The 15,517-nt window shown below is 44.7% G+C and overlaps 1 protein-coding gene across 17 annotated transcripts in view; it reads left to right on the top strand.

Annotated features, from left to right (window-relative positions):
- Positions 1-15,024, top strand: part of tle3b (TLE family member 3, transcriptional corepressor b) — a 29,647-nt gene extending 14,623 nt beyond the window's left edge. For 4 of the 17 annotated variants that reach the window (XM_069173612.1, XM_069173613.1, XM_069173618.1 and 1 more), the window contains exons 9-23: positions 746-766; positions 1,951-2,154; positions 2,796-2,855; positions 5,703-5,825; positions 6,610-6,660; positions 7,074-7,229; positions 8,409-8,544; positions 8,932-9,104; positions 9,743-9,819; positions 9,931-10,180; positions 11,100-11,347; positions 11,558-11,705; positions 11,886-12,036; positions 13,697-13,773; positions 14,669-15,024. In XM_069173612.1, coding sequence (XP_069029713.1) covers positions 746-766; positions 1,951-2,154; positions 2,796-2,855; positions 5,703-5,825; positions 6,610-6,660; positions 7,074-7,229; positions 8,409-8,544; positions 8,932-9,104; positions 9,743-9,819; positions 9,931-10,180; positions 11,100-11,347; positions 11,558-11,705; positions 11,886-12,036; positions 13,697-13,773; positions 14,669-14,776 — 1,983 coding nt within the window. In that variant the 3' untranslated portion in view covers positions 14,777-15,024. Of the gene's footprint in view, positions 1-745; positions 767-1,950; positions 2,156-2,795; positions 2,856-5,702; positions 5,826-6,609; positions 6,661-7,073; positions 7,230-8,408; positions 8,545-8,931; positions 9,105-9,742; positions 9,820-9,930; positions 10,181-11,099; positions 11,348-11,557; positions 11,706-11,885; positions 12,037-13,696; positions 13,774-14,668 lie in introns of all 17 variants that reach the window. The other 13 variants (XM_069173614.1, XM_069173615.1, XM_069173622.1 and 10 more) reach the window with 6 other exon arrangements.
- Positions 15,025-15,517: the final 493 nt, after the last annotated feature.

The following is a 15,517-nucleotide window of genomic DNA, read 5'->3' on the forward strand; positions in this document are numbered from 1 at the left end:
TGCTGCGGCATTTACACATAATGAAAAAAGATAAGTGTGAAAGGAAGCCAGCTCTTTATCCATGAACATTGAATTGGAAGCAATTTATTTTCTGAATTTTTCCCCCTCTTTTCTCTCTCTCCACCCCTCACGACTCCCTTCCCTCGTCTCTCCTCTCCTCAGCCATAGCTTGCTAATGAGGCTTCTTGATAATGATCCCTGCACGCTTTTCCTCATTAGGCACACTCAATAGGGACGTCCCTGCCTCAATCCCTCGCTCACTCTCGCTTTCATTCTCTCGTTATTTTCTGATTCTGCCTCTCCCTCCCTTTCTTGTTCTGGCTGCCCCTTTCTCTCCTCTTGCCCGCTTTTCCTCTTTCACAACAAATAGGCTGCTCGGCACACCAGCACAATATCGATTAACAATGCCGCCCCTCATCCATTGTGCGATTTCAGGTCCAGCTCGGCGTAATGAGCTGACTGAATAATGGCCAGCTGCTAAATAAACCTTTATATGTGGTAAGCCACTAGATATACCCTCGTCCACTTTCTCCATTTTATGTAATGAATGTATGGATGAGGTTATTGAAGTTCTATCTAGCAAGCAGAATAGCAATCATGTTTTTTTTTTTCTTTTTGGAGAGGCAGTTGATGGATGTGCTAAGTGTTATTTAACCTTGTTTTAAAGCACTTGCTTCCCTCTTGCCTGAGTGGCTATTTAACTCCTGTCTATCTACTCTCTCCTCTCTGGCTGCCTCTCTCACAGACAGTCGTGGCCTCTTGGGAGGTTTGTGTATGTGTGTGTGTGTTCTGCACTGTGTCTGTGCTTAACAGCGTTTTGCTGGAGGAGGGCATGCTTGCTTGGTTTTCCAGAGTGTTGAAAGGTTTTGAGGTTTTTGAGTGTAGGCCTATTGATTTTTTTTTTTTTTTTTTTTTTTTTTAACTGTCCCAACTATGATTGAAGCGCGTTTTGAAAGCGAGCAGAAGCGTTGGGTATCATCTCTGACGACCAGCGGTGACGTGTCGTGGAGTCGAACATAGTAGTCAGATAAAGGTCACGTATAGTCAGTAAGAAACAATAAGACATTTGTGAAGCAGCGGCGATAAAGTGTAACAGTGTTGTAATAAGTGCACAGCAAAATATAAAAAGTAGAAGCAGGCAGTGGGATAAACATGGAGGGGGTCTTCTCAGAGCCATAACATTGTAGCTCATCCATGTGCAGATCTTTGCACAGAGCTGAAATCGTTTCAATTAACCATCAGTTTAGATTATCGATGGTTAAAACAATTTATTAAGAATAAAATGTCAAATATTGTGTTTGCAGCATATGTGTTGATTGGATTGTTTGTTTCATATCATTGTGACTAGAAAATGCTTGAATTTCAAACTGCTGAATGAACAAACTTATCACTGAATTTTGGGTTCTGTACTGTAGTGATTGGCATTTTTCACTATTTGCTGTCATTTTACAGGGTAAACAATTAATTGTTTATTCAGATGTTGAAAATTATTTATTTGCCATCTTAGTATAATTGTATTTAAAAGGTTCTTTTAATGGTCTGGACATAATATGAGGAGTCAACAACAAGAAATTGCCGCCTCATGGTGCCACACATAGTCTATAATAATGCATAGCTAAACGCCAAAGACCTAATGTAATATATACAGCAATGTTTTGGGAATTAATCTATTATACAGATTGATCCAACACTCTGAACCAGATGATATGTTTACTGAACATCTACAGCCATGAACAGTCTGTTTTTATTCCATCAGACAGTGAATGAGCTGGATCAGCATGTTGGCAGTGACTGTCAGTCTGCTATTATGCATAAACGGTTTGGCCTTGAACTAAATGTTGTTTGAGCCAGCTCTACTGCACAAGTACAGTGCGGTCATTCATGGATTCACTTCCCAGCCGACCCACTTGTCCTCTGTCTTGTCTCCTGTCTCTCTGCGTTTGTTTACAGCAGCAGCAGCTCCAGGCTCAGCACCTCTCTCACGCTGCCCACGGCCCCCCGGTCCAGCTGCCCCCTCACCCTTCAGGCCTGCAGCCGCCCGGCATCCCCCCTGTGACAGGCGCTGGCTCCGGCCTGCTGGCTCTGGGCGCTCTTGGCAGCCAGGCCCACCTGCCTGTAAAGGATGAGAAGAACCACCACGACCTGGAGCACCGAGGTGAGGAGCACAGCCCGCCACACACACTGCCTGCAGCTTAATACCGCTGAAGGGGTAATTGTGCCTGCCAAGAAGACGTTATACCGGCCAAATATATTCACCGTAGCAACGCGTCAACGCACATTTTTAAATGTACAGAACCACTGTGTGAGAAAATATTTGTAGAAGTGTTAGTATAATGTTCTCGTGATGTATTTTGACATGAAAGTAGTTTATACTAACAGTAGAAAAGAGGAGAGAGAGTTGGTAGAAGTTTGAACACGACTGCTTGGTGTACAGAATAAACCTGTTTTCATGTTTGTTGGCAAATGAGCCATTTATCAGCGATGCGGCTGGTAATGTTGATCTAATATAAATCTTGATCTTGATGTTGATCTTAATAGAACTGTATTACCTCAATGTCCTAAGTAGTGTGTAATAACTGCTTTATAAAGCATCAATAAATGATTTATTAAGCATTAATAAAGCTATAAATGGTCTCTCTAAATTGTACCTTGTAAGTAAGTGGAACCAAATACAATTCTGCGAGTTGCTGACATGAGAGCATGCTTTAGCATAATAGTAATTTTATTACCGCAGTTTGATTGTAGTGCTGAGCGGTGACACCCATACTAATTTGTGTTTTGCTTTTCTCCCTCCTGGACCCTCATCTTTTCACTCGCCTCTGGTCATTCCTCTGAAAGAACGCGAGTCGAGCACGGTACGTTGACTCTCCAGCTCTCCGTCTCCTGTGTGTCTCTTGACTTTGTCGGTCTCTAGCTCACTGTGTTTGGTGATTAGGTGTACTTTACATAGAGCTAAACCCACTGTTCAATAGGAATTCATGCTCTCTGTGTAAGAACACACACATTTTTGTACTCCGGGGGAGTATAAGCTGACCGAAATCAAATAGTGACATCTGACCAAATAAGCCAGTGCCATGAAATCAAGGTGGAAATTGACTCCAATCACTGGATGAGGATTAGCAGTCTGCTACCTCCTTTAATTTCAGCACAATTAAAAGCGACTTTGACTTTCCTTCTCTTCCCCCCTTAACCACTTTAGAGGATTTACTGTTGCATGTGTCCAGCACCTGACTCCTTTTCATCCCCTTTTATCTACATTTCCCCTTTTCCTTTTGCATATACTTTAATTTTATGCTCTGTCCTCTTATCTCAGTCATTTACTCCTTTCCATCACTGTTTTCTCTCCCCGTCTGTCCCTCACTGTCCCTATCTTCCCCTTCCTTCTCATGTTAAAGTCCTTGTTTATTGGACTGGCTTAAAGCTCTCAGTTAGCTGGAGCGGAACGCTCTGTTGGATCTGCTCGGCCAGATTGAGTTCCCATTGACTGGCCATCCTGAATGGACCCACTCATGTCTGAAGGAACCAAAACTCTTCCCCCCTTCTCATGTGGTGACGAGTGGCTGCCAATACCACCTTACCTGATCTGCCAGCCACCCTCCTCTCCCTCTCTTTTATAGTGCAACACACACACACACACACACACACACACACACACACACACACACACACACACACACACACACACACACACACACACACACACACACACACACACACACACAGAGTCTTCCTGTCCTGTTGTCTCAGGGCATCTGATACCAGACTTGAAGGCAAGTGCGGGGGTTATTGAGACTAAGCAATCCTTGAAAGGAGTCAGACTCGGATACACAGACAGGCTGTAATACTGTAGGAGATTTTTGTCTGTCACACAGCATCTTCAATCCAAGCCAGACTAAAACTATTTTCCACAACAGGGACACTGAACAAATTTCCATATTTTGACGTGAGGAGGAGGCAGAAAGCTGCAGGGCTAGCTAAAACAAGTCAGGAAAAAGCGGACTCTTTGTGTGGTGGCCAAGGAAGGGGCACTTTGTGAAGGGGGTGGTGTAAGTGTGTGCCATTAACTGCTCAACCACAGTGTTTTTTCTAGTGAGTCTCCAGTCTCTGCTCAGGAGGTCTTTTTTTTTTTAGTGTCATCCCTTTTCTATACTGCTCTTCTTTCTCTCCCATCGCTGGCAGCCAAAATGTCAGACATCTTACTCCTTCCTCTTTCACTATGTCTTTCTGGGATTTTTTTGAGTTTCCTGATAGTGTGTGTGTGTGTGTGTGTCCCCCCCTCCCCTTCTTCAGCCTGTTTGGCAGTGCCACCCCACCACACCAGTGCCCAGAGTACAAAAGCCCCGTTTGCAGCTTCTGAGAGAGTGCCAGCCTGTCAGGGCATTCCCACTAGTGGGGAGAACTCATTGCCACACTGCTACGCTCTCATTGCTTGCCAAGTTCCTTTCCTGTTTTGCTCTCTTGTCTTTCTTCTTCTTTTTTCCCCTCATTTTCTCACTCTGCCTCTTTCATGGCTCTTTTCTCTGCTGGCAACACTCTCTTTGTCTCTTCACATTGCTCTCATGTCCAGGTTCCCTCAATGGCCTCTTTCTTTCTTTCCTTCCTCTTTTTTTTTTTTTTTTTTATGTGGTTGATTTTCATGAACTTTGCCGTCTGACTTTTTCTACTGTTTGGTCACTGACCTGCCACAGCACACAAACACACACGCACACAAACGAGCAGCATTCATTAACATGGGTTTTAGTTAATTATTGTGAGATTCTTGTGACTTTTGTTTTTATTTGCGTTTACTTGCGAGTCACAGACAGAAAGTGTCAGGAATCCAACCCGTTTTTGGTTTAATAGTTAATCTTGTTCAAAGCGTGTCTCTGACCAGGCCATACTGAGATCTACAAGAGGATTACATATGTGGGTGCATGCGTGTGTGTGTGTGTGTGTGTGTGTGTGTGTGTGTGTGTGTGTGTGTGTGTGTGTGTGTGTGTTTCACATTTTCTTTCCACCTCTACTCAGTCTGCTTTATAAATCCCTGTGTTTGCCAGTTAGTGCGTTTGTCTTCCAGTGGGGTTTTGTGGGTTTGCTCAGCTGCCTCGTCTGTTTCCTCCTTGCTCCGTTGCTTTGGCTGCAGCAGCAGGGCTAAGCCTGTCCCAGAATCCTCTTCTGCCCGTTCTATCCCAAATCAGTCCAGGAGCATTGTGCATTGAGCTTTACAGTCAATATTGTCACTGTTCTGACAAAAGGAAAAGGCTCCAGAGTCATGTCTGGATGTAAATGCATCATTTGGTAGTTTCTGGCTCTTCTAGTTTCTGAAGGTTTGTCACAAGCTGCATTTAATCCCCAAAATACTCACTTGACTGAAGGGCATATTCTGTCAGAACAGAGTTTACTTTACATCATTCACCCGACCCAACAGACAATTCTTTTTTTTATTTGCAAGAGTTACATAAGGTTTGTTGTTTCATGTCATGTCAAGATGGGTGACGATGGAGCAACTTGAACTCAATATTTACATTATATTTGCTGAAGCCACAATTCGACACGATGCAAATGGCAGTAATAATCATAGGAGTTGAAGCATAGCCCTACATGGTTCTGTATATCGTACAATATATTGATTGACAGATGGAGGATGCTAAGAGTCAAATGTATAGCAGACTCTGGGGGGAACTGGAGAATGATGTGGACTGTCTGCATGTTGTTTTTGGCAGAATAACTCTGTGTCACCGTCAGACAGCCTGCGGGCAGCGAGCGAGAAGCACCGCGGCTCTTCAGACTACAGCCTCGACTCCAAGAAACGCAAAGTGGATGACAAAGACAGCATGAGCAGATATGTAAGTGTTTTGCGGTTATGGGTCTCTTTATTTCTAGCGTTCACATTTATCAGTTTACGGCTCTCCTACTCTTGCTGTTGGTGTGGACCCGAGCTTAATTTTAACTTTGATTAACTCAGTGTTGACTAGATCAGGCCGCTCTTGAAAAATGTTACTCTGCAGAACACCAGTTAATGTAACCAACCCAAATGTGTCCGGAAATGATTAACAACCGGTTTAAAATCTTTCGGTTCACTTTGTACCCACCACAGTTTTGTGTCCAGTGTCCGGGAAAGTTGTCCCCACATTTTAGGTGAAATAGAGACAGTGCTCACCTGCGACACTCCAGTTAATCAATTCCCATTAAATGCAAAGATAATTTATCCTTGAATTTTTTTAATCGGTGCGCAGTACATCAACTGAACATGCAGAAATGCATGCAGTTTATCTAGGATCCAAATGAGACTACAATACAGTAAATACAAAATATAGCTATCAGGGAAATGTATATCAACAACTAGCCAAAATAAGTCTCTATTTTATTTGTAAATGCAAAGTTACACATTTCTTTGCAAGAAACGTTCAATAAATTGTAATCATTAAGAATTAATGGACCTGTAAAATACATGTTTACATAGTTTCAGTTGCTATTTACATGGAGCAAATGATAACCAGTTCCCACAGTTGATTTAATTGTAGTCCATACATGTGTGATATGGTCAAAAACCTGGTCTGTACTGGTTTATGTTGACTATAATGTCACCTCTGTCAGTGGTAAACTAAACCTGTTCCTCCTTTATTTCAGGACAGTGACGGAGACAAGAGTGACGACTTGGTGGTTGATGTTTCTAATGAGGTAAGACTGAGTTTAAAACTGAGCTGCTCGGCCACATTCTTCAGTGTGACGGCCGCACAGAAACTAAACACAGCCCTCTTTTGTCTGTTGAAGCCTCAACACCTTTCACGATGTTGCCAAAAAGGCTGTCATAATATTGGTTGTGTGTGCTGCGAGTGTGTGTTTACTTTCTGTATCTCCTTCGCCATTCATGCAGAAAGTAAGACAAAGAATACAAAGAGAAAAGGGTGTGACAGGTGAATGAAAAGTGCGTGCATGTGTGTGAGGGAGAGTACGGGCATGCATGAGTATATTTATCTGTGTTTGCTCATGAGGCTCCAGTTTGTTTGACCTACATGTACATGCCAGTGGCTTTCCTCGGGTCTGTTTGCTCAGTCTTGCTGTCTGTCTGTCTGTCTCGTTTAACTCTGTAGGATCCGGCCACCCCTCGAGTCAGCCCCGCTCACTCTCCTCCAGAAAACGGCCTGGATAAATCACGAGGCCTGAAGAAGGATGCTGCCCCCAACAGCCCCGCCTCCGTCGCCTCCTCGGGCAGCACGCCGTCCTCCAAAGCAAAGGACCACGCCCATGTGAGTGTGTGGGGACGCACTGCAAGGCTGGAGAGAGGATGAAATAAGGAGGTTATAGTGATGGGGGGGGTGAAGCCTGAACTGACAGACTAAAGGGCGTTTGTCAAGTGAAGTGGGTGTCTGTGTGAAAGACTAATACGCAGGCTTAGCAGTTAGCTGCTATGTGAGGCTTGAGGGGGCAGAGGGTGGATGCACTCTCAGGAAATCAAACCCTATGGCTCAGTCCTCTCAATCTTCTTAATGGCTTACCCAATAAATGGTCATTTCTCCCTCTGCCTGAGGCTGTAAATAACCCAGAGACACGGCAGCCAGGGAACTGCTGTCTCGTCTTTTTTTTTTTTTTTTTTTTTTTTTTTTTACTCCATCTAATCTTTTCCCTTTCCGTCGCCCCTTTTTCTCTTAATACTGAAGCGCCCACTAACTAGGCTGCAATGTTAGTTTTACATAAACCATTTCACTTAGGATTAGGATGGATGTATAATCCACATCATTTCCCTCCACCTATAATGACACCCAGCTTCTCTCCGTCCCTCATTAGTGTGTGTCACTAGGCTAAACCTCCACCTCTCTTAACTCGATCTGTGAAGTCAGGAGATGGATTAATTATGAGAGAAGTGTTTGGGCCACCATCTTGCCTGTCTAGCCACTCCTAACAAGCCTGACTTCTAAGCAAAGGTTTATGGCCCTCCACACGAACAGACACACACGAACAAACACACACACACACACACACACACACACACACACACACACACACACACACACACACACACACGAACAGACACACACGAACACACACACACATGAACAGACACACACACAAACAGACACACACACGAACACACACACACACACGAACAGACACACACACACGAACAGACACACAAACACACACACGAACACACACACACACACACACACACACACACACACACGAACACACGGCTATAATGAAGTGTCAGTGTTAGATTGGATTACCTCGAGTCGTCCACTCTGATTGTCACTCTGGATTTCCCTGCCGGTGGGGGTATTTTTTGACTCACTTGGGGATTTGAACTCTGGTTTAGACACTGTTTCATGTGTGTGTGTGTGTGTGTGTGTGTGTGTGAGTAATTGAACTTGGTACTTTCACTAAGAGGATGCAAAGCAGCCCGAGGTTAAAGAGTGTCTCTGTTTTAGAATGACAAGTCGTCCACACCGAGCCTGAAGTCCAACACTCCCACACCGAGGAATGAGGCGCCGACACCAGGAACCAGCACCACTCCGGGACTACGACCTCTAACGATGGGCAAACCACCCGGCATGGAGGCATTAGGTAATAACCAGCAGCTATTCTTTTATTTGTTCAAGTCCAAGTAAAAATAGCAAACATCCTCTGGTGCTACTTTTCTGTGTCACGTGATGATAAATATTTGTAGGTTTCTGACAGAATAAACGTGCTGAAGACATCAATTTGGGCTTTCAGAAATTGTGATGTGCATTTTATACTATCGTATGAAATTTAATGGAACGGCTAATTAATCAAGACATTAACAATAATTAATCTTGAGATTGAAAGTTCATTTTTGCTATGGAAATAATAGTTAACGAAACAGTGTCACCACAAGCTTAATTAGTGTACTTTCTAATAAAAAAAAATAACTGCAGCCCTGCTCTGGTTGTCATGACTAAATGAAGTAAAGAAGTATTGTCTCTCCTTCAGCTGCCCCAGCCCTGCGTACACCTCTGTCCATTGCGGGATCTTATGCCAGCCCGTTCGCCATGATGGGCCATCATGAGATGAACGGGTCCCTGACCAGCCCGGGCGTCTATCCAGGTCTCATTTCACCACAGATGAGCGCTGCAGCTGCTGCCGCCTATGGACGCTCACCAATTGTAACTATTCCAACTTCTATACAGAATTTATCAGTCAAAACGGGGAGTCATCCCACATGCGAATGATTAATGATATTCTACACTTAAACCCATTAATTATTCCACATCCACCAGTTTGATACAACGAGCCCTCACCAGCCTCTGTATGAATTATCCTCCGCCGCTGTAGGTGATGAAGTCTGTTTGCAAAATGACGGAGAAACTTAAGCATTCATCGTGTATTTCCATAACTCGGTCTGAATATTTCTGCTTGGCTGGCTGCAGCTTGTTGTGTGCTCATAATGAGAAAGTACAAAAACAACCCTGCTCCTTTACTTTGATGTTAGTTAGTTAGCATTCTAAAGGCTTTAAGAAAAAAAAAAAAAGGCTGGCCCCCAAAATGCATCTCCATGTTTGAAAATCTCCCAGGCTTTCATTAGCATTAGCAAGTGGGATGTTGTAGACTTGTGTAAAGCTTCTCTGTATGCAATGAAGCTCAATCTGTGCCTTTCAAGGGATTTGCCTGGAAACGACGGTACGAGGGTTCCTCCAGGCGTAAAGCACCTAAAGACGGGCCTAGGCTGCAATTTGAATATTAGCTTAGTCTAATTTATCTTTGTGGGTTGTTTGTTAACTGTTGCGTCTTTCTGCTCACGCAGGCGGGGTTTGACCCTCACCCTCACATGAGAGCTCCCGGCCTGCCAGCCAGCCTCACTTCCATTTCTGGAGGAAAACCGTGCGTATTCGTGTTTCGATTCAATGAGCGTTTGTGTTTTAACTAACAACAGATCGCATCGACTTCTCGGCTCGGGGCTGACCGCGTTTCCCCTCCCTCTGTCCTCTGCAGAGCTTATTCTTTTCACGTAAGTGCAGATGGTCAGATGCAGCCCGTGCCCTTCCCTCCAGATGCACTGATAGGCCCGGGCATCCCGCGCCACGCTCGCCAGATCAACACTCTGAGCCACGGGGAGGTGGTGTGCGCCGTCACCATCAGCAATCCCACACGTCACGTCTACACCGGTGGCAAGGGTTGTGTCAAAATCTGGGACATCAGCCAACCAGGCAGCAAGAGCCCAGTGTCCCAACTGGACTGCCTGGTAACTAGCTGTTGTTGTTGTTGTTGTTGTTTGTTACAAATCATCAGAAGAGGAAAAACGTGAAATGTTTCCGCTCGGGTGATTTACAGGTGTTTCGTTACTGTGAATGTTTCAAGGCTTCCAAGCAGAGCAGAGACATATGTACTCGTGTTTCACGAGGTCTCCGTGATTGGTCTCCTTCATTAGCAGTTTTTCTTGAGCATCAAATGTAGCCTGACTCCACATCCCATTGTAGCTTTCCCTCAGATCCCAACAGACAGAGATGTGAATAATTCAGCAAAGTGTCTCACTGCTGTGCTGAAATAATCCTCAGAGAGGGGAAAAAAAAAAAAAAAGAAGCCCGCTGAGTAATGATGTTCTGATTGGCCAACCCTGTCTGCCATTACCCAGCTCATTACTTCCTCGCAACTGCCTCCCGTTTCTCATTTTGATACTGTGGCTTCATGCCGTTCGGCTCATACGGCCTCCAACACCCTTAAGGTGCGTCCAGAGTGCAATTGGGTCTTATAAAGACATCAGGGTGCTGTTTTAATTCGACCAAGAGCTTCCACAGTGCTATTGATCTCTGTCTTCCTGCTCTCTTGGAGCCTGGCCAGCAGCTGCAGCTCCTCGCGCTCTCTCTCTGCAGCTCTTGTTAAAGCTGACACCCACATCTTCACTGTAATATGAGACTCGGTCTCGGTCGAAAAACTTCACTTGTCAAAGGAAAGCTCCTCTTGGGTTTAAGTAGAGAAGGTCTTAAAATGAAGACACTGAAGCACATTGATGATCTTTGTCACTCGACAGAATTCCAACCGAGTTTCTTCTGACGCTCAAATCGTCCCGTTCGCGTCGATGTTTCATGTTTACAAACAATTACACACAAATTACATCCAGTCATCAAGACTGTGACGAGACTCTGCCTTTGTTTCCACTCCAGAACAGGGACAATTACATCCGCTCCTGCAAGCTGCTGCCTGATGGCCGCACCCTAATAGTGGGTGGCGAGGCCAGCACGCTGACCATCTGGGACCTGGCCTCACAGACGCCCCGCATCAAAGCCGAGCTCACTTCCTCTGCTCCAGCCTGCTACGCTCTGGCCATCAGCCCCGATGCCAAGGTCTGCTTCTCCTGCTGCTCCGATGGAAACATCGCCGTGTGGGACCTCCATAACCAGACCCTCGTCAGGTCAGTGCTTCGGCCCCGGGGATGCGCTTTTAACAGTATGGGGAACTTTAGGCGCACTGACGGATGTTTTCTAAAAGCATTCGTTAATACAAAGCACCTTTTTTTTTTTTCTTTTTTTTTAAACCAACACAACAAGCCTTATAGCCGGAGGTGGGAGGGTTTTTCCTCTTCTGTTGCTCACTAGAAGTTTGGTGTGTTGTGTCGATCCAGGCAGTTCCAGGGCCACACAGACGGAGCCAGCTGCATCGACATCTCCCACGACGGGACCAAACTGTGGACCGGAGGGCTCGACAACACTGTCCGCTCTTGGGATCTGAGGGAGGGACGGCAGCTCCAGCAACACGACTTTACCTCGCAGGTCAAGAGAGAAAGCAGAAAACGAATCCCTCCATTCATCTCTTTCACTCCAGATGCAGCAGCTACTTTTTTTTATGACTTAATGATCGTGCTTCATGAGTTAGTGTCACACAGATGAACGCACTCGGGCGTCCTTCGGGTGACTCGCGGTTGTAAAACGGTCGTTGCCTTCGTGTTGCAGATCTTCTCGTTGGGCTACTGTCCCACCGGTGAATGGCTGGCTGTGGGGATGGAGAGCAGTAACGTGGAGGTGCTTCACCACACCAAGCCGGACAAGTACCAGCTGCACCTGCACGAGAGCTGCGTGCTCTCGCTCAAGTTCGCCTACTGTGGTGAGTTACGGGCTCATTTTAATGCGTAAACTCAAACAGACCTACGGACAATGAAGACACGTCTCCATAGCAAGAGAGGGGGATGACAAAGTTTCATTTTCAGCGGGTAAAATGTTCTGTCTTTGTCTTGTTAGGGATACCGCCGTCCGGTAGGCTGGCCTGCAGCAACTCTGCCATTAAATTTGATGTTTTTATTTATGGTCGTCGGAGGATGATTTATTAAGATTTATTAGATCCAAGTTGCATTTTAGTAGACTTTGAGACTGAGGCGGACCGGCCCCTACTCAGCTTCTACCATCAGTAGCTGTAGAGCATATTAGCAGCTGAAGGAGGAAGACAGAGAGGAGGATGAAAGATGCCACAGAGACAGTTTATTAAAAAAGACTTTCTCAGTCTTAATGTAACCATTAATTAGATTAACAGTATGTAAAGTTATTCTAATGGTTTTTGTAGCCACTTTCTTAAACATGCTTATCAATAAGGAGATAAAGTCTGGTGTTCATATATATCTATATATATCTCCTGACGTCTAGATATATATAGATATATATATATAGATATGTATATGTATATATGTATATGGTCTTCATATATTTATTTACCTCCACATTTTTAGTATCATTCACTGGAATTAAAAACCCGAAAGCAGCTTTGAAACAGCAGATATGATAAAGGAGCAAGAAAATTGGCACAACTGAGCAGTTATATAAATAAAATGTGGAGTTTTTAGAGTCGGTCTGTGGCTCGTCTGTAGTTTTGTAGGTTTGTGGGTTTCTGTCGGGAGAATTTGGACTCCTGACGACTGCTCTGCTGCTAAATGTGCTGAACATGGATTTTTCCCGGTTCTTTTACTCTGGCCTTGACAGGGACTCAGGCTAGAAATCACATCCACGCTCGCTGTCTGATGGCCAGATTTCTGCAGTCTCGCTGTAGCGTCAGTGTTTGGCAGCTTCTGCTGCCGGTGGGCCGCGATGGCTAAAATGCACTCCGCTAACAGACGAGGAAACGACCATTTCTAAGGCTGCAGAAATGATTCAGAATGCTATTTTTGCCCTGGAACATTTTTATCTGAACTAACGAGTGCAGCTTATTTGTAAGACTGGCAGTAAGTATTTAAAGCACAGACTGAATCAGTCTCCTGTTCACATAGTAAAGGCGGCGTGCATTAACAAGGGAGCTGTGAGATTTGTCAGAGCTGTTTAGTTGAGATCGTGGTGCCTGTAGGAGCAGCTGGTCTCAAGTTAAAGTCTGAGACAAATGAGCTTTTACAATCGCCTCACCCCCCCCCACGCACCACCCACCCCACCACCACCACCACCACCACCACCAGAAATGTCAGTATTCATTTGGCCTCGGAAGATCCCCCACAGCAGTGTCTCGTATCTCCGCCACCACAGAACGGCTTCATTCAAATGGCGCTCGCTGCTTCAGAGCTCTTGCTGTCACTAATTAAATCATTAGCCGACTAGTCAGTTGGGTAATTAATCAGAGGGTGATTTGAATAATTATCTGAGATGAAGTGGTGTGAGGCTCCTTCATTATGTGCATTTTAGGATTGTTGATGTAATGGTATTCTCCTCCAATCGGGCCTTAACGGCCGTCGACGAGGTTGTTGCGGAGTCGCACGTTGTGAGGTCGGACGTGTTTTCTGTGTTTGCAGGTAAATGGTTTGTGAGCACAGGGAAGGACAACCTGCTGAACGCGTGGAGGACTCCTTACGGCGCCAGCATATTCCAGGTAACCAGGAGACGCACAAACACACAATCACACTGGAAGGAGCCAAACAACTTTTTTCCATTTGCATAACCTGAGCATGAGATGCTTTCCTTTTATATAATAAAATACACTTGTGTTTGTCATTATTCTCCCAAGTCTAATACAACACCGTCATAATTATATGCGACACAATGATCTCACTTCCATTTCCTGGCTTTTCGGAGCTCGCTCAGGTGTAATCATGTGAACTAAGCAGCTGCAGGCAGGAAGGAGACACTAACTCCTGTTTTGCGAGATGCAGATTACCGGTGTTTTGATTTGACTGAGCTGCGACGAAACTCCTGACTCTGCAGGTCGATCAGACCAGGGAGATGTGTAAAGATAAAAGCATCGTCATGGAAACATTTTGTTTTTGTTTTTTAGTCATCCAACATCACATTCTCAAACAGGGCTGAATGGCACAACAGGAATAATAATTTTTTTAACCTTATTGAAGTTTGTAAATGTCATGCATTCTCCAGTTCCAGCCTCCCGTTTCTTTGTTTTCTACGATCGTAAACAGAATATCTTTTGGGGTTTGAAACAAACAAAGGCTGAAAACACCCCCCCCAAAAAAATGGAGAAAATATTTACCCGAATCGTTAGGTTTTCTAACATTTATTTGAATGTTTATTTTTCTTAGCATGCTCAGTTTACAGTCTGAGCTCCAGTTTCATGCTCACAACAACATCAACCGTTCCACTGCTGAGGCTGTTAAAGATGTGAGACATGATTTATGAAGTAATAACCCTGAGTTACAGACGCTCTTTACCTCCGTTTTAACGCGGTAGAAACTGTTCAGTTTAATGACAAACCAACTCGTTCTAACCCGAAGGGGACATTCAGTGGTGACCTGTCTTCATGTTTGCTCCCGCAGTCCAAGGAGTCGTCCTCCGTCCTGAGCTGCGACATCTCGGCAGACGACAAATACATTGTGACAGGATCCGGTGACAAGAAGGCCACCGTGTACGAGGTCATCTACTAAGAGGGGAGGCTCCCGCTCGGCTTCAGCACTTCTACTGAGACTCGGACTGCTTCTCCCCGAACAACCATCTGTGGACTACGACAGGTCGAGGAGAGTTACACTTTTCTCTAACTTTTTTTTTCTTCGTGGAAATCAAGAGGCGCTGCCGGCCTCAGGATGCTTGTACTGGAAAGGATTTTTTTTTTTTTTTTTTTTTTTTTTTTTTTTTTGTCCTTTTGTTGTGGAGGGTTTATTTTTTTTTTTGGTTGCATCATTTTTGTGACCTCTTTTTTTTTGGGGGGGGGGGAGAGGGTGTGGGGGGGGGGGGGGGGTATTTGGGTGTAACCCAGTGAAGCGGCGCTTCATTTCTGAGGAACTCGTTCCCCAGGCGTCTTGTGCAAAGTGTACATATCGGATTAAATAAGACATTTTATATATATTATAAAAATATATATATTTTCATGTCCTGGGTGTACTTGTGATGATTCTTTTTTTTTTTTTTTGGCCCACTCTCTCTTACGACCATGATATTCGAGTGGGAGATCAGAACGTAGATTAGAACTTTTTAACAATTTTACTCTTTGATTTTCCTAAAGCACATTCTGCGAGCTGATCTTTTCAAAACTCAAAAACAGAGGAGCACGAGACTCGGGACAATTTGTGGAAATTTTAAAAATGGCCTTTTGTCACAGTGCTCTTACCGGACCATGAGAACGTGGTCTGATCTGTAACACGGAGCCTCGGCTGGTTCGGACCGCTGTG

This window comes from Embiotoca jacksoni, unplaced genomic scaffold, assembly GCF_022577435.1.
Source record: "Embiotoca jacksoni isolate LCO1_2020_lvr unplaced genomic scaffold, fEmbJac1.0.p SCAF_6, whole genome shotgun sequence".
In the NCBI taxonomy this organism is placed as follows: domain Eukaryota; kingdom Metazoa; phylum Chordata; class Actinopteri; family Embiotocidae; genus Embiotoca; species Embiotoca jacksoni.